This window comes from Neophocaena asiaeorientalis, unplaced genomic scaffold (genome assembly GCF_003031525.2).
Source record: "Neophocaena asiaeorientalis asiaeorientalis breed wild unplaced genomic scaffold, Neophocaena_asiaeorientalis_V1.1 scaffold293, whole genome shotgun sequence".
NCBI classification, from domain to species: domain Eukaryota; kingdom Metazoa; phylum Chordata; class Mammalia; order Artiodactyla; family Phocoenidae; genus Neophocaena; species Neophocaena asiaeorientalis.
Genome location: NW_020173920.1, coordinates 4,452,072 through 4,474,752, shown reverse-complemented (window position 1 = coordinate 4,474,752; position 22,681 = coordinate 4,452,072). Strand labels below are relative to the sequence as shown.

General features: G+C 36.3%; 1 protein-coding gene across 3 annotated transcripts in view; it reads right to left on the bottom strand.

The window, feature by feature from the left end:
- UBXN7 (UBX domain protein 7) overlaps window positions 1-22,681 on the bottom strand; it is a 59,900-nt gene that overhangs the window by 20,194 nt on the left and 17,025 nt on the right. For all 3 annotated transcript variants that reach the window (XM_024752075.1, XM_024752076.1, XM_024752077.1), the window contains 5 exons: window positions 20,412-20,559; window positions 17,668-17,735; window positions 11,745-11,810; window positions 10,398-10,510; window positions 1,075-1,221 (listed from right to left, as the gene is read on the bottom strand). In XM_024752075.1, the coding sequence (XP_024607843.1) occupies window positions 1,075-1,221; window positions 10,398-10,510; window positions 11,745-11,810; window positions 17,668-17,735; window positions 20,412-20,559 (542 nt within the window). The remainder of the gene's footprint in view (window positions 1-1,074; window positions 1,222-10,397; window positions 10,511-11,744; window positions 11,811-17,667; window positions 17,736-20,411; window positions 20,560-22,681) is intronic.

The window sequence follows — 22,681 nt, the reverse complement described above, 5'->3', positions numbered from 1 at the left end:
TATATCCTAATAAATCACAATATATTAAGATTATAAGTTCAAGTGCATAGCATACTGCTAGGCAAAGAGACGCTCAATCAACAGTCGCTGAATAAAAGGTTACCATTCAGAAAAAAATTTACTGAATTTAGGGGCCTGTAAAACATGAACAGGCAAATTACTAACATTAATAGCATGTCTTACAGTGGGGAAAAGATTAAGTTCATTCAGAAGTATTGATTTTATAAAAAAAATGTTTTTGGCTGTGTCACACAGCATACAGAATCTTAGTTCCCTGACCAGGGATCAAACCCATGCCCCCTGTGGAAGCAGAGTCCTAACCACTGGACCGCCAGGGAATTCCCTATAATTTTTCATAATATAAACAATTGGAGCACAATCATCTACCCTTAGCTTGGTAATTTATATAAAAAGAAACCAGAGCCAGTAAGACTAAGTGACAAGTTTAAGGACAAACAATTAAAGACTATCAAACTCAAGCTAAAATCCACGTCTTAGTCAAATGTTTTTTGATTACTTCAAGATCTTCTACAGTTCCCACTATCAATTATAGTAGCCATTAGAACATGTGCTACTAAAGCATTTGAAATGTGACTAGTCCTAACAGCTGTACTGTAAGTGTAAAATACATACCAGATCCTGAAGGCTTAACACCAAAAAAAAAAAATCAAAACACCTCATCAATATTTTAATATTAGTTTTATATGAGAGATACTGATTTTTAAAATATTGCCTGTTTCTTTTGACCCTTTTAAATGTGGCTACTAGAAAATTTTGAATCACATTGCATTTCTATTGAACAGTACAGCTGCACACTCTATCAAGACGTTCAAACTCTTCTGAGATATGAATACTATACGGTTTACACGGCTTGGTTCCTTTTTTCCTCCTTCCCTTCATTGCTGCCCTTTCACTTATCCTTACTATTTCAGCCATTATGGGTGGTTTTACTTCTTCATATGTCAAAATTTAACTCAGTTATGAATTTTTTCCAGTTTATAACCCAATTCCTCTTCCCCGACATCCCACATACCAAAGTAAAACACTACAAAATTTTTAATGAACTCTCCCCACCTGCCAGAAAATGAAATGTTCTCGGATAATATTCTTCACAGCTTCATTGCTCCATACGTCACGGTTGAGGCACTGGCATGCAAAGTCTTGTACATTCTGAATGTTTATCATCAGCCACTTATTCTGCATCTGGCCACACTCTTTGGCCTGTAAGAGTAAAGTTACATAACAATTGTTAGAAAGATTTTCTACTTGGTAACTGGTATGTTTCAGAATTCAAAAGCTGTCCTTTTTCCATATAAATACTAAGTTTTTTCCCCCAAGTATGGCATCTATAGCTTTCAGTGTGTAAACATTAATTACAGGCTTCCTTGGTGGTTCAGTGGTTAAGAATCCACCTGCCAACACAGGGGACACGGATTCATGCCCTGGTCCGGGAAGATCCCATGTGCCGCGAAGCAACTAAGCCCGCAAGCCACAACTACTGAGCCCATGTGCCAAAACTACTGAAGCCTGCACACCTAGAGCCCGTGCTCCACAGCAAGAGAAGCCACTGCAATGAGAAGCCCACACACTGCAACAAAGAGTAGCCCCCGCTCGCCGCAACTAGAGAAAGCCCGCGCGCAGCAACGAAGACCCAAAGCGGCCAAAAATAAAATAAATAAAATTTAAAATTAAAAAAAATTAATTACATTATTTTGCTTATATGTATATAGTTATACTGTCCATTTGCAAGCATTTCTCAAATTTAAATGAACTGTTTTCCTTTTATTCACTGTTATTTGTTATAGTAGCTGGATTTTTATTGTACATGTAAACATCTTTACCTGCAAAAGATTCCACAAACAAGGGCAACAAGTCACATAATTCTATTGTGCTGTCAACCCCTATCCACAAATATATCTCTCCTTTTTAATAGTTGTAACTAGTATGTGCATATTAGTTTATGTTGTTTTATTTTCTTCAACATCATTTTCTATAAACATTTCCAAATATATTCATCTCGATTATTAGGCATGTGGTATTTCATAGAATCACTCTAAATCTTTCAGTAAAAGCTGCTGAGGATTTTTTCTCTCAGGGTTGTTTTCTTAGGAGTGTATTTCAAAATTGAGATTACAGATCAAAGAATGTTTCAGAATAATCTCCAAAAGACTCCCCAATTTATAGCACAATTATCAATCACGAGTGCGTGAGTGTGCACTTTCTTTTTTGCCTCACATTTCCTCATCACCATAATGACCTAAGAAATATTGCTGAACTGGAAAAGAATGGCAGAAAAGCAAATGAACAAATGCTACCTCAAACCTTTGCACAGAAACAATGAAATGAAAGCTATAGTTTTGAATAATTTTTTCCTGGAACAATATTTTTTTCCAAATCAGTTTGACATGGGAAAATCTTAAGAATCAATTAACTCAGGTTAACAACAATTGAAGAACATACATCATTTTCGAGGTACTGGAGAATATAAGACTAAGAATATCTTTTGTTTTATAACAAAGTTTACACAGTCTTACAAAAATTGTTATCCTATTTTTCTGTACAAATCCGCCAGAGAAAATAATTTTATAATATTCATTACTGATTCCACAGGTGAAAACCCAAGTTCTAAAAGGAAATAGTCCTATATTGAGCCAGAAAGCTACAATTAACTGGTCAAAAGCTTATTTTTAAGTATACAAATTTAATAAAATAACTCTCTGCTTCTAGAAAGTAATAGTATTCCAGTTAATTCCTTGCCTATAGTAAGCACATAGATTCAATAAATGGGAGATAAATGAGTAATTATATTGCTTTAACTGAAGAAAAAATATTTGAGAATGAAGAAAAAAAACACACTCTAGAGAGACAGATTGAAGAGTACATAATCCCTATAATAAAGTAAATTTATTAAGTCTGCCTCAACTACAACACTGACCAAAAAAAAGTATAACGAACTTCCCTGGTGGTCCCATGGCTAAGACTCCACACTCTCAATGCAGGGGGCCCAGGTTCGATCCCTGGTCAGGGAACTAGATCCCACATGTCGCAACTAAAGATCCTGCAAGCCACAACTAAAGATCCCGCATGCCGCCACAATGATCCCACATGCCGCAACTAAGACCCGGTACAGCCAAATAAATAATTTTTTTTTTTTAAAGTATAACACTGAAAAATAATAAAAGTCCAGAATTCAAAAACAATGGAGAGTCATTTGCTATTGTTTTTAAAAATTCATTTATTCACATTCACACTTTCATTCATTCAGATTCATTCATTTGACAAATATTTGAGGATCTATCATGTTTCAGGTACAGTTATAGATGCTGGATTTATAGCAGTTACCAAAACAAAAAACCCCTGACTTCATGAAGTTTACATTGGGAGAAACCTTATACAAGCAAAAGAAACTGGAAGATGTTGTTAAGAAAGTACTTCTAATATAAATCAAAACTACAATGAGGTACCACCTCACACCAGTCAAAATGGCCACATTAAAAAATCTACAAATCTGGAGAGGGTGTGGAGAAAAGGGAACCCTCCTACACTGTTGGTAGGAAGGTAAACTGGTGCAGCCACTATGGAAGACAGTATGTAGGTTCCTTAAAACACTAAAAATAGGGCTTCCCTGGTGGCGCAGTGGTTGAGAGTCCACCTGCTGATGCAGGGGACGTGGGTTCGTGCCCCGGTCCGGAGCCTGTGCTCCACAACGGAAGAGGCCACAATGGTGAGAGGCCCAAGTACTGCAAAAAAAAAAAAAAAAAAAACTAAAAATAGAGCTACTATATGATCCAGCAATCCCACTCCTGGGCATATATCCCAATAAAACTATAATTCAAAAAGATATATGAACTCGTATGTTCATAGCAGCACTATTCACAATAGCCAAGACATGGAAACAAGCTAAATGTCCATCAACAGGTGAATGGATAAAGAAGATGTGGTACATATATACAATGGAATACTACTCAGCCATAAAAAAGAACAAAATAATGCCATTTACAGCAACATGGATGCAACTAGAGATTATCATACTAAGTGAAGTAAGTCCAATAGAGAAAGACAAATACCGTATGATACTACTTATATGTGGAATCTAAAATATGACACAAATAACCTAATTTAGGAAACAGGAACAGGCTCACAGACATAGAGAACAGACTTGTGGTTGCCAAGGGGGAGAGCGGGTGAGGGAGGGATGGACTGGGAGTTTGGGATTAACAGATGCAAACTATTATATATAGAATGGATAAACAATAAGGTCCTACTGTATAGCACAGGGAACTATATTTAATATCCTGTGATAAACCATAATAGAAAAGAATATGAAAAAGAATGTATAAATATGTGTAACTGAATCACTTTGCTGTGCAGCAGAAATTAACACATTATAAATCAACTATTCTTCAATTAAATTAAAAAAAAAAAGAAATTACTTCTAGAAAGAAGGGCCCCAAAAAAACACAAATTTCATGTAAAGCAGCAATGTCTGGAGGGAACATAAGAGAATCTTATATAATCTCACTAAGTATACTAGTTATATGAGTCAAGGACGAGAGGTGAGAGTGGGCCATGGGACAAATGATGAACCTTTCCTCTTGGAATTCATTAGGTTGTTCTGAATCAATATTCAAAAGCCATTATAGAGAAACCCAAGAGCAAGTGTGGCTATACCAAATAGAGAGGTATGTGACAGGGTCTATCTGTGATAATGGGAGAACAGTGAGAGAGTAACATCTCTCCCAGTCCCAAACAGATCAGAAAAGTATGAAAAGAGGATACAGAGGAAAAGATAATTTGCTTGAATAAATATATATGCATAAAGTCAAAAAGGAAATATATTAAAATATGCACAATACTTTCTTATGTAAATGGAAACTACTATTATTTTTCCTTGCTGTTTTTTCTATAATTTTTGCCTAATTTGAATAAAAATATAAGCTATGTATAAAGTTTATTTAGAAAAACTTAATCTTATGTATTTTGTTTCTGAATCAGTTCTTTATATTTTAACTAAAATGTTTTTACTTGCATTTATAGCAAGTACTTTTGAAGTTAACAAAGTACTCTTAGTAGGACTAAGTGCATGTGCAATTGAATGGCAATTTTTATATTTTTTTTATATTTTATAAACTTATTTTATTTTTGGCTGCATTTCCTCTTTGTTGCTGCATGCGGGCTTTCTCTAGTTGCGGCAAGTGGGGGCTACTCTTCGTTGTGGTGCGCAGTCTTCTCATTAAGGTGGCTTCTCTTGTTGCGGAGCACAAGCTCTAGGCACACAGGCTTCAGTAGTTGTGGCTTGCAGGCTCTAGAGTGCCGGCTCAGTAGTTGTGGAGCATGGGCTTAGCTGTACCGCAGCATGTGGGATCTTCCTGGACCGGGGTTTGAACCTGCATCCCCTGCACTGGCAGGCGGATTCTTAACCACTGCACCACCAGGGAAGCCCTGAATGGCAATTTTAACAAATAAACATGTATTTCTTATGAAAATAAGGAATATTATGGAAATTGTTCTGATTCTTTCTGTACAATATACTCTAGATTATACCACTCAATCATTTAACAAAGATTTTGGGCAACTGTGTGCCAGACACCCCTCTATGCACTGTGAATATACAATAAATAAAACAAAATTCCTGTGTTCATGGAACTTACATGCTAATGGGAAAGAAGAAAACCTAAGAAATGTTCCCTTGCCCGGGTCAGATTATTCATCCTAAGTCCCATGCTCACTCAGCTCCAGCTACACTGGTTTCCTTGGCTGTACCAGAAATTTGCCCACGCTCTTTCCAACACCAGTGCCTATACACTTAACTGTTTTTCTGCTTTTCCCTGATACGCTTCTATGATTTACATTCCCTCACTTCTTTCAGGTTTCTACTCAAATCTCATTCTTTCAGAAATATATCCTCATCTTCCTATCTGAATCAGTCCTCTCTCATCACAATTATAAAAGTGTGTGAAACCTATGAAATCAACCTTGCTTTTCATTTGCCTATAAGAGCACATGCACCTTAATGTCCCCAAACAGAATAGTCCTCTCTTTGTCCTTCCCTTATTCTATTTTATTCTTTCTCCCAGCAACTACTGTAACCTGAAATTTCTCTGTGTCAAACACATACATACAAAAATATATACATATATATACACTAAATATGTTATATAGGTATTGTTTTTTATTTGCTGGTAGTCTGTTTCTCCCTCTAGATTATAAATTTTTTGATGGCAAAGGACTTTGTATAATTTGTTTACCACAACCTCCCTGTGGCAGAAACTGCTTATAGGTAACAAATATCTATTTTTTCCCTACTCCTTAATAGAATCTCCAAAGAAAAAGAAATAAAAGGAATACAAATTGGAAAAGAAGAAGTAAAACTGTCACTGTTTGCAGATGACATGATACTATACGTAGAGAATCCTAAAGATGCCACCAGAAAACTACTAGAGCTAATCAATGAATTTGGTAAAATTGCAGGATACAAAATTAATGCACAAAAATCTCTAGCATTCCTACACAGTAACGATGAAAAATCTGAGAGAGAAATTAAGGAAACACTCCCATTTACCATTGCAACAAAAAGAATACCTAGGAATAAATCTACCTAGTGACAGACGAATGGATAAAGAAGATGTGGTACATATATACAATGTAATACTACTCAGCCATAAAAAGGAACAAAACTGGGTCATCTGTTGAGACGTGGATGGATCTAGAGACTGTCATACAGAGTGAAGTAAGTCAGAAAGAGAAAAACAAATATCGTATATTAACGCATATATGTGGAACCTAGAAAAATGGTACAGATGAACCAGTTTTTAGGGCAGAAAATGAGACACAGATGTAGAGAACAAACGTATGGACACAAAGCAGGGAAAGCGGTGCGGGGGTGTTGGTGGTTGTGTGATGAATTGGGTGATTGGGATTGACATGTATACACTGATGTGTATAAAACTGATGAGTAGTAAGAACCTGCTGTATAAAAAAATAAATAAAATTTAAAAATTAAAAAAAAAAATAGAGGGATTTCCTGGTGGTGCAGTGGCTGAGAGTCCGCCTGCCGATGCAAGGGACACGGGTTCATGCCCCGGTCCAGGAGGATCCCACATGCCGCGGAGCGGCTGGGCCTGTGAGCCACGGCTGCTGAGCCTGCAGGTCCAGAGCCTCTGCTCCGCAACGGGAGAGGCCACAGCAGTGAGAGGCCCGTGTACCGCAAAAAAATATATATATATAATCTCCAATTTTCAGCTAAGCATCTTGATTTCCTAGTGTCCTTTGCAAGTAGGTGTGGCCACATTGCTAAGTTCTGTTACCAAGTCCAAGCTCGCTCTGCTCGCCGCACGACAGACCAATAAACCCAGAGATGAGGTGTTGAGGCAAGGGACTTTATTCAGAAAGCCGGTGGACCATGAGGATGGCAGACTAGTGTCTCAAAAGAACCACCTTATCGTGGTTTGGGTGCCAGTTTCTTTTATAGAACAGAAAGGGGGAGGAGATGAGGAAGTAAAGTAAAAAGGCCCTTAATGTTTGCAAATATCCCCTGGAATGGCCAGCCTTGGGGAGGGGATGTGTTAATTTCTTCTTTCTTGCAGCCATCCACAGGTGGACAGGGTTAGGATGCTTCCCTGAACAAAGGCACTTTGGTTTAGCTTTCAGACAGAGGGGCAGGGTTCCCTGAGGCAGGCCATTATATATAGACAGTATCCTTTTAGTGAGCAAAAGCAGCAGAAAGCAACGGTTAAAGTAAAAGCAACAGATTCAACATGTAGTCAGATTTGGCTCTTCCCTGTTACAATTCTGGTCAATGGAATGTGAGAAGTGATGTGTATTACCTCTAGGTTGGGCCTTTAAAGGGAAAAGGTGTACCCTTCTCAGTCACTCCCTTCCTTCATGCTAACTGAAAAGCAAACATGGTAGTAAGCCACCTTGAATTATGTAGACAAGGGCAAGCAAGACCTTGCAGAATAGGACAGAAAAAACTGCATTCCTAATAACTTCATAGAGCAGAACCATCCTAACAGCATGGACTTCTATCTTGTTTAAGTTAATGTTTGTTTTATTCCTGGTCTCTCTCACACATAGTTAAATCTTTATCCCAATACACATAATCCCCATCCCCTAGAACAAGGCCTTGCAACAGGAGGCCTCACTAAATATTTACTGAATGAACAAGTGAACTAATCAATCTCTCATCTGGTTAGCATGAGCCAGAACCCTTGAACATGGTCTACCTATAGTTACATTAAGAAATAATAAAGTCTATGAGCTTCTCTGGTGGCACAGTGGTTAAGAATCCACCTGCCAATGCAGGGGACATGGGTTTGAGCCCTGTTCTGGGAAGATCCCACATGCCGTGGAGCAACTAAGCCCATGCGCCACAACTACTGAGCCTGCGCTCTACAGCCTGTGAGCCACAACTACTGAGCCCGTGTGCCACAACTACTGAAGCCCATGCACCTAGAGCAGTGCTCCACAAGAGAAGCCACTGCACCGCAACAAAGATTAGCCCCTGCGTGCAGCAAGGAAGACCCAACGCAGCCAAAAATAAAATAAATTAAATTTTAAAAAAAAAAGAAAGAAAGAAGGAAGTCTAGTTTCTACACCTATAAAACTGTGGCTCAGATCTATATCTAATTCAAACCTGTGGGCTGGCTGAGCAGCCAGACTATTCCTTTAATTTTTAATATTCACCTCTCTAAATTTCAGTGAACTTAATTTTGTATATTACTTCCCTAATTTCTATAAAACTAATGGATATATCATTAGTCATAATGAAATGCCTACTTTTTCTGGGAATGTTTATATCATTTAAAGGCTTGTAAATGATAAAGCTGAGTATTATCAGTGAAAAAAATGAAGATTGTTGAAAACAACATAGGTCACAAAATTCAAAGAAAAAAGGTGACACAACTTAACAAAATGAATCAAACTTCAGATGACAGTATCAAAAAAGATTCACGGGTTTCCCTGGTGGCACAGTGGTTGAGAGTCCACCTGCCGATGCAGGGGACATGGGTTCGTGCCCCGGTGCAGGAAGATCCCACATGCCGCAGAGCGGCTGGGCCCATAAGCTATGGCCGTGGAGCCTGTGCTCCGCAAAGGGAGAGGCCACAGGAGTGAGAGGCCCGCGTACCACAAAAAAAAAAAAAAAAAAAAAGATTCACATTTTCCCTTAATAACAAGCAGCAGAGTAACTGCTTTTTATGAGCCCAAAGTGACAAAATTAAATCAAGCTCAGAGTTATTTAGTTAAGCCCCAGAGCAACACAGAAGCTAATGAAAATAGAAAGCACATCAAAACAAACTCAGTTCCTTTTTGTCTTACATATTGTGCTATTCTGTCAATGGTTATATTATCACCAGAACAGTAGAAAGGATAGGCAGTTACCATGTTAAAGATCATGAACGAAAGATGAAGAAAACTGAGGAGACATCTAACCTGACGTCTTTGAGCTGATAAATGAACACCAGACTCCCTGAACTTTATTTACACAACAAAAAGAAACACATTTAATCAGATCTCCATCATCTGGATTTTGTTACACGTGGCCAAACACTTTCAGGTTTTACAATTCAGAAAATTAAAGAATTCAGAAGGAAAAAGCTTACAGTTAAATTTCTTAACCTAAATATTTCATTTAGGCTAGTTTAAGAGTATGTCTAAGGACAAAATTTTTTTTAAAAAACAATCAAAATTCACTTCTAAATATGTAGCTACTAACGTCATTTTTACAGTTATTGTTTGGCCTACTTTATCCTAACAGAAAAGACTTACCTGAAATTTCAGTGATTTACATCTACAGAAATGCTCTTCTGATTCAAAAGAGAGTTAACATGATAGTCAACACACAAAAGCAAGTTGTTTGAACACTTCAACAGAAGAATATTTAAAATCCTAACTAAACGCATTCATTTACCAAATACCGTGTTCCTATTAAATGCTAGAGACTGGGTCCCACGGATCACCAAAATAAAAAGAAACATGGTTCCCCTGCCCTCAGTAAGCTTATAATTTAGCAGACAATCATATAAACCTGCTCCGGAAAGTTTTCCTTTGGCTTCAGCTAAATTAAAACAAGAACTAAGGGAGAACATACTCCGCAACCATAGGGATATTCTTTTAAAACACACTAGGATCCTCATAAAAATATGGGTAAAAGATACCTACAAACAACTCACAAATGGCCAAAACACACACACACACAATATTCTCAGCAGTAAGTAGTAATTAAAAATATATAAACTTTTAAGAAATATAAATCAATGTAACCTTCTAGGTATTTCATACTTACTAAGACGCCAATTCTCTATATGCTGAAAACTTTTTTTTGCTCTTAGAAGGAAAAACGCCACTAAAAATGCAAGAAGATTCATAGCTCAGGCTTAGAATCTCCAACAACTTACTGTTTCAAAGCTGCCTTTATGCATCAAATCAATGGGTGGCCGGAAGAGATCTGCAAGGGTAGTTAGTTTCTTATCTATTGCGCCTCCATTTCTTAATTCCTGTTCTTGCCGAACTGCAACAAAGGAGGATGAGAAAGTTTCAATTAGCCATAAAATAAGTCATGAATCTTGCATTTAAAAAAAAATGTATCAGTGGCAAGAACTAACGAACAATGTGCTTGACCTCAAATGCAAATGCAAACATCTAAGGCTGACTCTGAAAAAAAATACAAAGCCAGGTGGGGCGGGAGTCTTAAGACTTGGGGCTGTCTATCCAAAGGTAAGGATAAAAATGGAAATTATGTAAGAGTCACTTATTTAAAATATTTCCTTCACATACTCAAAACTAACTTTAGCACAGGAGAAAACTTTCATCTTCATTTATCTATTTCTGAAACTCATCCTAATTTATCTAGCTACATTCTAGTTGTTTCTAGCTACATTCCCAATCTTGAAAGATTATGGCAGTGAGAGAGAATGACTACTGCTGTCATCTTCTCCTGGAAGGGCACAGGATTCCCTGGATGACCTGAGTCAGTCTGGATTCCACATCAACTCTCAAGTTACAAGACCTATCTGTGCTTCAATGAGCTCATTATAAATTATTACAAAATCAAATATGGTTCAAGAGTTTCTCATATATTCTCTAAACATAACTGTCTTTTCTCTAGGATTCCATTGCTAAATCAGTATTAAGTCCACTAAAAGGAGAAGGCCAAGACTCTCATTCTTATTCAACAGGAAGATATAAACCTATTCCAAACAACTGTTGCCACAATGTTAATAATGGCTGCTTTGGGTAGTATGGCCTTTTCTTCTTCTATTTTCCAATCCCTATAATAACCATTTTCATTGTGGTCATTCCTTTAACTGACATATATCAGGATCCTGAGGAAAATCGGTTTTTTATTTTATTATAGTCAGCATTTAAGTGCTCATTCAGAAACAGATTAAGTTTGTAAATTACCATATTTCTCACATTATATCCATCTGCCTTATTCTTCTATAACCAAGTAGGTTAGAATCTGGAACAATTCAGCTCAAGGGGGAGTTAATAACAATCACAGACTGAATTCATAATTTAGTTTTTAAATAAGATGAATCCTCAAAGTTACTAGGCCTAATATTAATCATCTTCTTAAGAAAAAAAATTATATAAAACAAACTAGGATCTTGACCTGAAGGGGAGTGTGTGGGTGCTTTTCCACCTTGTGGTTTTAATCTGTGGGAGAGGAGACAGGGGAGAAAGACAATGAGAGAGGGAGAGGGAGGGAAAAAGAGATGATAAACTGGTTCACAGATACTTACTAGTTTCAGTTTGGAAATCCCGGAAACCATCAAATATTGAACGTGCAGGCCGTCGTCTTTTAGGAGCTATAGGAGGAAAAAATAGAATTGATACAAAAAGTTAAACATTAATTTTGTAACAATTCTAAAAATGTCCTTATCTATAGCAATTTCTTATTTTAAGACACTCAGATTCATAATGGTGCCCTCCTTCAAAATATAAAATACTTTAAAAACCTTCAAGGCATTCATACATAATTAACCATCCTGAGCCCAATCATATTTTACAAAAAAGAAAATTAAGGCCCAGTTGAAAAACTTGGCCAAACTTGTGTAAAAAGATAGGAAGAAAGATTTTGAGGATGACTTCCCATGGGGATGAAGCTACATACATGCTGCAAATACATAATTCAGGTTAGCCTAAATGATCTGCCTACCCTTTAGTATAATACTTGAGTAAGTTCTAAACCATAATATTTAAGAACTACCTCTTAGTAAGTGGATACACATGCAGAATTATAAACACCAAAAAACTGTAATTTCGGAAGAAAATTTTTTCCTACAGTTAACAGAAAAATGAACAGAACCAACGTCCTTTGATACCCTTGTATAGCGTCTATTACCCAGTCCTTAAGTATTGTACAGATAAAGCTGAAAAAGCAATCATCAACACGTTATCTTCCTGTATGTTCTTAAACATAAAGATTTTACCAGGTCTTAAATGGGAAAAGAATCTGAAAAAGAATAGATATAAGTATATGTATAGCTGAATTACTTTGCTGTACACCTGAAACTAACAAAACATTGTAAACCAACTAAACTCCAATTAAAAAAAAGTTATCAGGTCATTTATACACATTACAGTAAATAAGGAAATTTAATGATTCTTTCAATATGGGTAACAGTTATTCAGTTGGTTTATAGCAAGCCCCACGAGCACTGCCAGCATGTAACCAGAACAGTGCTACACATTAACAGATGATGATTACATAGTAAGATTAGACAGAAACTATAAAAGTCTCCCATCCCATGTCAAAGCATCTTCCCAACAGCCTGTGTTTGCCATTATATAGGGTAATTCTTTTAATCTAAGAACTACTGAGTAAAAAACAAAACAAAAAAATAACAAAAGAATGCAGAACCACATGTTAAAAAAATCCCACATTTGCTTAAAGCATTATCAAGTCAGTAAATCATTTATGCACATATGTATATCAGTATTTATATTAAAGAATCACAATATTATCTCTAGGAAAAGGAAATTTGGTAAAAATCAGAGACTTCCATATTTTAGCTTTGTACTGAATTTCAAAATTTAAACTGAATTTTACATATAAATTGTTTTATTTAAATAAATTATTAATTTTAAATTTTATTAAACTTATAAAATTTAAATACTGCATTATTTTTCTTCCCTCCCTTTATAAACACGAAGCAAGAAATGTTATTCTTTTCAATCTTGGAACTATTTTTAATCAAGAGTTCCTATCTTAAATGTACATGTTTCTAGCAGCAATAATATTAACTGCTCAAATAATGCTTTCTTAAAACTCATTACCAGATATTACTTAACCATAACAATTAAGAAAGTAAGGTTATCTTAGGATAAGACATAAAACAGCTGCCTAAGAAAGCATATTATTATTGGGGAGGTAGTACATAGTAGATAAAAGGTACTTTTCTCCTACTTTTAAACTGCCAAAGGCAGGCCAGTCAATATTCTACATTTCTCTCTCTCTCTCTCTCTCTCTCTCTCCCCGCCCCCACCCCACCCCCCAATTTAGCCTTTCTCTATTATACACTTGATCTCCTGGAGATTCATACGAGCTCCTCTTATTGCTAGCTTTCCAACCACTCTCTTTTATTTCTTGGGCTCATCACCTGCTCCCATTTGTTTCCCCCTTATATATCCTAAGTCTAACCAAGAATCTCTCCTCAAGCCACAACACCTCTAGCTCTAGGATCATTATTACTCCTGCCTGCCTCTTCAATATGTGGTTTCCTCACTCTTCCAAACCATATGCTATAAGTAAACATCAGTCCTCTGTACTCTCACTCCACTGTCCACATAATAGGAGTGCTGCTCACTGAGGTCAAAGAGACTAAGCTACAAAGAGCTAAAAGAGATTCAAAAAGGAGCTGGGCAGACCCGGCCCCAGGCCCCGCCCAGAGGCTCTGCCTGGACAGCACAGCTGGACTCGGGGCCTGCCGAGTCACGCCCGCCCCGTGGCCAGTCTGAGCCCCAGCCCTTAACACCTGCACCCTCATAACCAAGCCGGCACCTTGAATAATTAATAGTGGGAGGAACAGAGAACAAAATTTAATGAGCAGAGCGGCACTGTTTCACATTTTCACAAATCTCTGTTAATAACTGGTATAAGAGAAGACACCTGAATTTTTAGATCTGCTTCTGCATTCAATCTGCTGCTATTCCTTTAGTTCATGTATATGAAGAAAATTAAAATTCAATTTCACACAGACATGTAGTTGTAAAAGGGAAGAGTATTTTAATAGTGTTTTAAGATAATTGTGAACATTCTCCCCTGCTACTACACCAAAGCTCAACCAGTGGTAATTTCTTAAAGGTTGGCTGCAACATGGAATCTGAAATCTTATCAATGAACTTTTCATATTCTGCTCCATTAAAATCCATTAGTCTTATGTGCTAGGCAGGCTCTGTGATGGCCCCTGATTATCCCTATCTCCCGGGATTCATAACCTGTGTGTGAACATCTTGAGTATGGGCAGGATCAAATAGAATGTGGCAGAGGTGATGGGAGGTCACTTCCAACAGTTAGGTTACAAAAAGATAGTGGATGGAGCTCTAGTGGTGCAATCTGTTAGCGCACGGTACTTATACAAAAAGATGGTGGCTTCCATCCATCTTGGGCTGCCCTCTCTGGCTCTCTCATTTGCTCTGCAGTAAGGAACTGATGTCTCCAGCCAACCAGCAGCCACGTGAGTAAACTTAGATCTTCCTCTAGTCACGCTCTGAGATGATCGTAGCCCTGGCTGACACCTTGATTATACCCTGTGAGAGACCCTAAACAGAGGCACCCAACTAAGCCACACCTGGATTCCTGACCCACAGAAATGGTGATATAACAAATGTTTGTTTCAGGAAGCTAAATTTTGAAGTGATTTGTTAAACAGCAATAGATATCTAACCTATATTGCATATATAGATACTTACATATAGATCCGAATAGATCTTTCACCCATGCACAATTTTGTAATATTCTGCTTTGGTCATTTGAAAATACCTGTTCACTGAGTTATGCAAATATTCCAAATACTGACCATTTCATCATATGATATTAAAAAAAAAATCACCATCTGTTAATGTCATTGCTAACCTCATCAGAAAGCCTTTAAGTACTGGGAAGCTATCAAGCTCACAATCATGCACATAAACTTTCTAAAATTCTAAGTTCTGCCTGAAAGCCTTTTTTTCTTTTCTTAAATTACTGGCAACAAATAATGTCAGTTGTTTGCCTTGAAGCAGTTAACAGGCTTCGTTCACATTCAAGAAAATGTCTGCCAAATGTTTAAGTCTAAATAACTATAGTTTGTCAGTAATCTTTCAAGGAAAATAATGTTCCATAAAAAAAATCAGCTAGTTTTGCTTTCAACTCAAACAACTGTACAAGTGTTTCACCTTAAAGTAACCAGAGTACTTCAGTATGCAGAAGTGCTTTATGCACACATCCTATTTCATCAAACAGAATAGTTTAAAAATGTGGATCAAAATCAAATGAAATTAATTTTTATTGCTTTGGCTTTTTTTTTTTTTAAACTGCAAGTGTGTGTCAGTGAAGAATTCAACAAATAGTAGCAGTTTGGTGCCACTGTCCTGATTCAATTAAGATGCAGCAGTATGACCCATCACTGCTTCTGAATTATCAGCCCAAATGTCAACACAGTGAAAAAGGCAAATAACTTGTTAGTATTATTATGAAAACAGTTTTGATCTTACAGACCCACTGAAAGGGCATCAGGGACTCCCTGACCACACTTTGAGAATCACACTTTAAATCAATACTATCCCTGGGACTTCCCTGGTGGTCCAGTGGTTAAGACTCCGCTCTCCCAATGCAGGGGACCTGGGTTCGATCCCTGGTCAGGGAACTAAGATCCCACATACCACTACTAGAGAGCCCGCATGCCACAACTACTAAGCCCGCATGCTCTAGAGCCTGCACGCCACATGAAGACCCAGCGCAGCCAAAATTAATTAATTAATTAATTTTTAAAAAATTGATACTATCCCAAAGAAGAAAATAGTTCTCCAAAAACCTTTTCAAAGTTATAATAAGGTCTAATAATGAAAGTTAGGAATGACTTCCTAACTGTATAAAGTCATTCTCACCCCCCTCACCAAACCAGATGTAGAAGGAAGAAAGTGGAGTTTCAAATGGGAACTCTTTTGCCTCTGTTAAACAGTAAAATAGCACAGAATCCATTTGCTGTAGTCTTCCCCACTCAAAGATCTTGCCTTTATTCCTTGCAATAAAGGAAAGATAAAGCTTCCAAGGGCATTCCTCAGCTCCAAAATCTATAACATTTATATGAAAAAAAAAAACATGAACAATGCTTTATTACCTCTGGTATATTAAAGGCACAATGACTAGCTAAACTGAACAGTTCAGAAAGCACACATCATATTTCAATATTCAGACCTTATTGTTTTCTTCCTCCCATCTTTATTTCTGAATCTGGAAAGGATATTCTTTATTCCTTTCTACAGTAAACTCCAAAGCTCCCAAGTTAAAAATCAATCTTATAACTCTCAACTGAGTTGCTTTTTCAAATCAAAAGATATGGTTTATGTAATTTTCTTCATCCTTTTCTTACAATTTATTTCTTCTTTATTTTAGTTTACCTACGAAACTTTTTATAGGCCTATTTCTCTGCACTGCTGTTCTCAATATATACAATATACATTTTTATGTCTCTGTCTACCCAACCAAATCATAACTTCATCTGCTGGGGTTTTTTTTTGTTTTTTTAATTTTTTTGGGGCCCATGCCGCATGACATGCGGGATCTTAGTTCCCCAGCCAGGGATTGAACCCGTGCCCATTGCACTGGAAATGCAGAGTCTTAACCACTGGACCGCCAGGGAAGTCCCCTATCTTCTGTTTTTGTTTGTTTTTTTTTTTGCGGTACGTGGGCCTCTCACTGTGATGGCCTCTCCCCTTGCGGAGCACAGGCTCCAGACGTGCAGGCTCAGCGGCCACGGCTCACGGGCCCAGCCGCTCCGTGGCATGTGGGATTTTCCCGGACTAGGGCAGGAACCCATGTCCCCTGCATCGGCAGGCGGACTCTCAACCACTGCACCACCAGGGAAGCCCTCTTCTGTTTTTTAATATACCTATTAATGCCTAAAATATCTGGCTCACAAAAGGTAAATAAGTGCTTATTAAAATAAAACTATAAATTTTCTTTAAATTTGATTAAATGTTCCATTTTCTACTATCTTCTCTATGCACCCCAGATTGATATCACAATTTTTTGCATGGATTAGGGATTACTTCCTCCTTTTTTCAATACAAGAACAGCACTTCTAGAAATTAAAAAAGAGTGAAGGTACAGCATATCAAGACAGTAAGGATATGGCAGTCAAGTGGGTACCCAAAAAACAAAATATAATCATAGTCTTTTATCTAATGATAGATTTGTTTCCATTTTAAGGCAGCTGTTCTTTTTGCTTATTTTCCTCCTTTTGGCATTCTGCAACAACTATCAACTTTTTCATCTGGCTCACTCCTCGGAAAGAGCCAACTGTGCAACTTTCCTGAGGGGAGTACAGAATTACAAGATAAGAATCAACTCTACTTGAAGTAACAATCTCTGAGCAAGCCTTCATATCTTTTGATAGCTTCATTAAAATCCCGAAGACAACAATAAAGTCAAATAAAGCTAAGGAAAAAAGGTAAACTTACCACCAAACAAAGGTTCTGGTTCCACCAATATTTCCTGCTTTTGAGGAATTGGGGCACGGACTTCCTCTCTATTAAAAAAAAAAGGGGGGGGGGAATATCCAAATGAAAACTGTTTTCTGCTACCTATTCTTACTGTAACTATTGTGAACACATTCAAATTAACAAATAAAATGAACAACTGATTTAGTGACTTTTAGGAACCACATTGAATTATGATAAATGACTGTCAGGTGATTTCCATATAGAGATGAACTGGAATAAAGTACCTGGCATAGATAGTACAAATGGGTTTATAAAGAAAGAGAACAAACAGAAAAATAAAAAATATTTCTCCTCTCCTCTAAGTTCCCTGCCCTAAATTCTTTAGAAAAGAAAGAAGATAGGAAATTTACAAACACACACACACACACACATACACACACAATTCAGGCAAAAAATTAATGGAAAATATGAGCTTAATAAAAGCAATATTACATCAATACTATATCAAATAATAGATAATTAAATCACAGATATATTAAAATAAGCTTAAACAGGCAATTAATTTTATGCTAGTTATGAAGTTGGCTAACAAAGGTAGTACCCTTGAATTATTTATTAAATAGACACTAACATATATAAAACAGAAAAAATACTCTTTTAAAAGCCTAAAAACTCTTCAAAGTTTACCTCCAGAGGGTTTACTAATAATCCATCTCTTCCAGTGAACAATTCTCATTTAAAATATGCTGTAAAAATGGTGTATATCTCTTTATAAATCAGTTTAATTATTTTAGTTTTAACTCAAATACGAAATTCTGCTGATTAATGCTCATAGCAAGTAAGAGTAAGTTTCAAATTTAATATGCTCCCCTTATAATAAATATTAATTTATGTTAGGCCTAATGTTTTTCATTCAGGTGTTTCTAATAGTAATAACTGAGCTTAAGGCCCTGTTTTTGACACCTGAAAGTTGAAACTTCAAGACATACTTTATTTAATACAGTATCAATACTAATTTGTCAACAAAAACTAACATCCTGTAATCAAAGAACAACTAGTTAAAGAAATCTACAATAAGCCAAATGAGTGAAGGATAAAGGATAATTCAAAATTATGTTAAGCACTCTTTCCTATTGGATTTCAGTCACTGCTCACACACAGAACTGCAATACTCTAAAGAAACAGACAATGTGTCTCTAAGAGGAAGCTCTATTAAATCTCTTTCACCAAAGAGAAACAGGCCATTATCTTAGCAAAACTAAAAACTTCAAACACATCTTTTACCTGAATAGATCTTTCCATTATTGGTATAATTCACCTTACTGTGTGTGTGTGTGAGTGTGTGTGTGTACAAAGTTATCTCAATCTAAGGCAATTTAATTACTCAAAAAACAAGCCTTAATCTGATGAAATACATCAATTAGGGTGATGGCTTAATTAGTAGTCCCTATACAGAAAGACTTGATTACTACATATTTGAGGTCAGCTATTCCAAGACTGTTAGCTACCCAGCAAAATGGAAGAATGGAACAGAAGGTGAACTGTAAAGAAAGAAAATTTTAGTTTAGGAAGTAGGTGCCACTATCAAATGTTAATCAATTAGTAATACAAATAATCTAAGTAAAATTATAATGTAATTCAGCAGGAAAAGACATTCATTAATCAAAACTATTTTCAAGTACAATTAAGAAAACATGTTTCAAACAGTGAGGACTGATATGTCCCCAGAAATCAGCTATGAATACCTGTTATTCAAGTGAATGTAAACTAAATCATGTTTTCATATTAATTTCCATTAAAGATTTGAGTTATGTTGGTGGAGAATGGGCTATCAAACTTGAAATACACAGCCAACATCGATAGGAGAAAACTTATATAAAATATAAATAATAACCTCTAGAGTTCACACTTTGTGGGGAAACAATATTACTCTAGAATCTGGAACTAGATTAAAAAAAAAAGAGGCAATCATGTCCTGAATGTTTATTTAGCTTTTTAAATCTAATTTAGTCAAAATAAAATCCATGTTTTTGCCTATTCCTATTTAAGGGGATTCTTCTTTTTTAGTATCTCATGTTGTAAACACTGAAGAGTTATAAATGGCTATGAGTATTAAAATCTTATTTAAGGATCTTTGAAATTTTGACTCAAAAATCAATGTTTTTCATTTGACTAAAATTCATCTCCAATACTTTCCAAGGACTACTGGACTTTTGCTTAACAGATATTCATTTCAAACTCTCATTGGTATCAAATGTAAAGGGCAGTAAACACCAAATGTATTTATCATCTGTTACTATGCTCTATATATTACAGTTCTATATGCTGAAGGTGCCTCTAAAGATTAGCAACATGTAGCTATTTAAGGCATAAATTTTCTTCAAAAATTTTTTCATGACAACTCAAAACTTTCCTGGGACAATGTAGGAAAATCCAGAATTGCGAAATCTGAGCTTTATTGGGCTTTCCTTCCATATCTGCTACTTAATTGCTGTATAGCGTGGGGAAATGGCTATCCTTCTGCTTCCTCTGTAAAATGTGGATAATAATGCCACCCTATAGGGTTCTTCTGAGGATTAAATAATGGACTTGACAGTGCTGTAGAGAACTTAAAGCATATAAGTATAAAAAATTTCACCTGACACTTTCAGATACTTTCAACTTTTAATTTGTTCAAAACAGAGAATTAACCTAACATGTAAAAATGTAACTGCTCAATTTTGGCAGGGGGTAGCTCCCAATAATAAATAATAAATTCATACTCTGTGTGTGGTCTGACAGTGGAGACACTTGCTGAACTGGTACTTGGCTCTTCAGCGATTCCTCCACCATCCAAAAACATAGTGACTGCCATCTCCAGATTATTGTTGCAGGCTTCAAGCATATGTTTCCCTACACTTTCACTTGCACCTGAAATAGTATAAAAACAAGAAAAAAGTTTAAAAAAAGACACCTTCTTACATTCAGTTCACATCAGAATACAGAATTCCAAGCAAATAGTACTTTTCCCTCTCTAGAATGAATGATTTTTAAAACAAAAACTGTTTACTTCTATGCTTGTTGGCTGACTACTGTGAAATATACAGAGCTAGAAAAGAAAGCAGCAGCATTAAAAATAGTAGTCTTCCTTCATAATAAAACAAAAACTAAATAAAGCATTTATTTGCCATTTCTTTATATGGGCCGACTATATATTTGTTAATAAACTAAAAAAGAAAATGAAAAACTATGCTCTAGAAAGTTAGAAATATTTTGTTAGAAAGAATACATTCAGTTACCAATTTCTACTTCTATAAGAAAAGAAACACTTTAATAACAACGGGAGAGAAGGAAGATGGGATTTTTTGTCAAAGATATAACTAAGTCAAAATTTGGTAAGAAATGTCAATCTTCATCATTTAAAACTGGTCCTATCACACACTCACTTGTACAGTAAAGCAAGCATAATCTGTTTGATGCAATGTAAACTGGTAAAGCCCTTTAACAAATCAATTTTATAACATATCAAGAAACATAATGCCTGTTACTTTTTTGACCCAGTAATTTGGGCGTGTGGTCTAAATAAAATCTATATGAATCTATATAAAGTCTAAATAAATCTACATAAATCTAGTCTAAATAAACCTATATAAAACACATGCATAAACATATCTATACACATGTCCAGTATAGCTTCAGTTAAAATTGAAAAATTATAGATAACATAAATGTCTAATAGTAGTAGAGTCTAAATTGTAAATCTATTTGGTGGGACATTTTGTGGGCATTAAAAAGCATCTCAGGGGCTTCCCTGGTGGCACTGTGGTTGAGAGTCCGCCTGCCAATGCAGGGGATACGGGTTCGTGCCCTGGTGTGGGAAGATCCCACATGCTGCGGAGCGGCTGGGCCCATGAGCCATGGCCGCTGAGCCTGCGCGTCCGGAGCCTGTGCTCTGCAACGGGAGAGGCCACAATACTGAGAGGCCCGCGTTACCACCAAAAAAAAAAAACAAAAAAAACAAAAAACCATCTCAGGTCACAAGAAACTATATTCAATATCCTGTAATAAACCACAATGAAAAAGAAAAAAAAATTAAAAGGAAAAAAAAAAAAAACATCTTGGGCTTTCCACTTGGGATGACCTTCCTTCTGCCTCAACTGTGTCCCTTAAGAGTCTCCTGCAGTGAAGGCTGTGGGTGTGGGTGTGGTTTTTTGTTTGTTTTTTTGGTCTGACAACGCCTTTGTTTTGCTATTGTTCCTGAAAGACAGTTTCACCACTGGATATTCGTTTCTAAGGCTGACAGCTATTTTCTCTCAGTACATTGAAGATAGCATTCCACTGTCTTCTGTTGTTGCTTCTGAGAAGTAAGTTGCCAGACTAAAGAAAAACATTTTTATACCAATCTGTGGTTTCTCTCTAGTTGCTTTTAAGATCTTCTCTGTCTTTGGTCTTCTGCAGTTTCACTCTATTTCCTGGGGCTGATTTTATTTATCCTCCTTGGGATTCACTGGACTTCCACCATAAGGACTGTTTTCATTTATCAGTTCTGAAAAATTCTCAGACATTTCTATTTAAAAATTACCACACAAGCTTTAAATGATACATTAAACAAGATGGACTTAATTGATATTTATAGGACATTCCATCCAAAAACAACAGCATACACTGTCTTCTCAAGTGCTCATGGAACATTCTCCAGGATAGATCTTATCCTGGGTCACAATTCAAGCCTTGGTAAATTTAAGAAAATTGAAATCGTATCAAGTATCTTTTCCAACCACAATGCTATGAGACTAGATATCAATTACAGGAAAAAAATCTGTGAAAATTACAAACACATGGAGGCTAAACAGTACACTACTAAATAACCAAGAGATAAATGAGGAAATCAAAAAATACCTAGAAACAAATGACAATGAAAACACAATGACCCAAAACCTATGGGATGCAGCAAAAGCAGTTCTAAGAGGAAGTTTATAGCAATACAATCTTACCTCAAGACACAAGAAACATCTTAGATAAACAACCTAACCTTACACCTAAAGCAATTAGA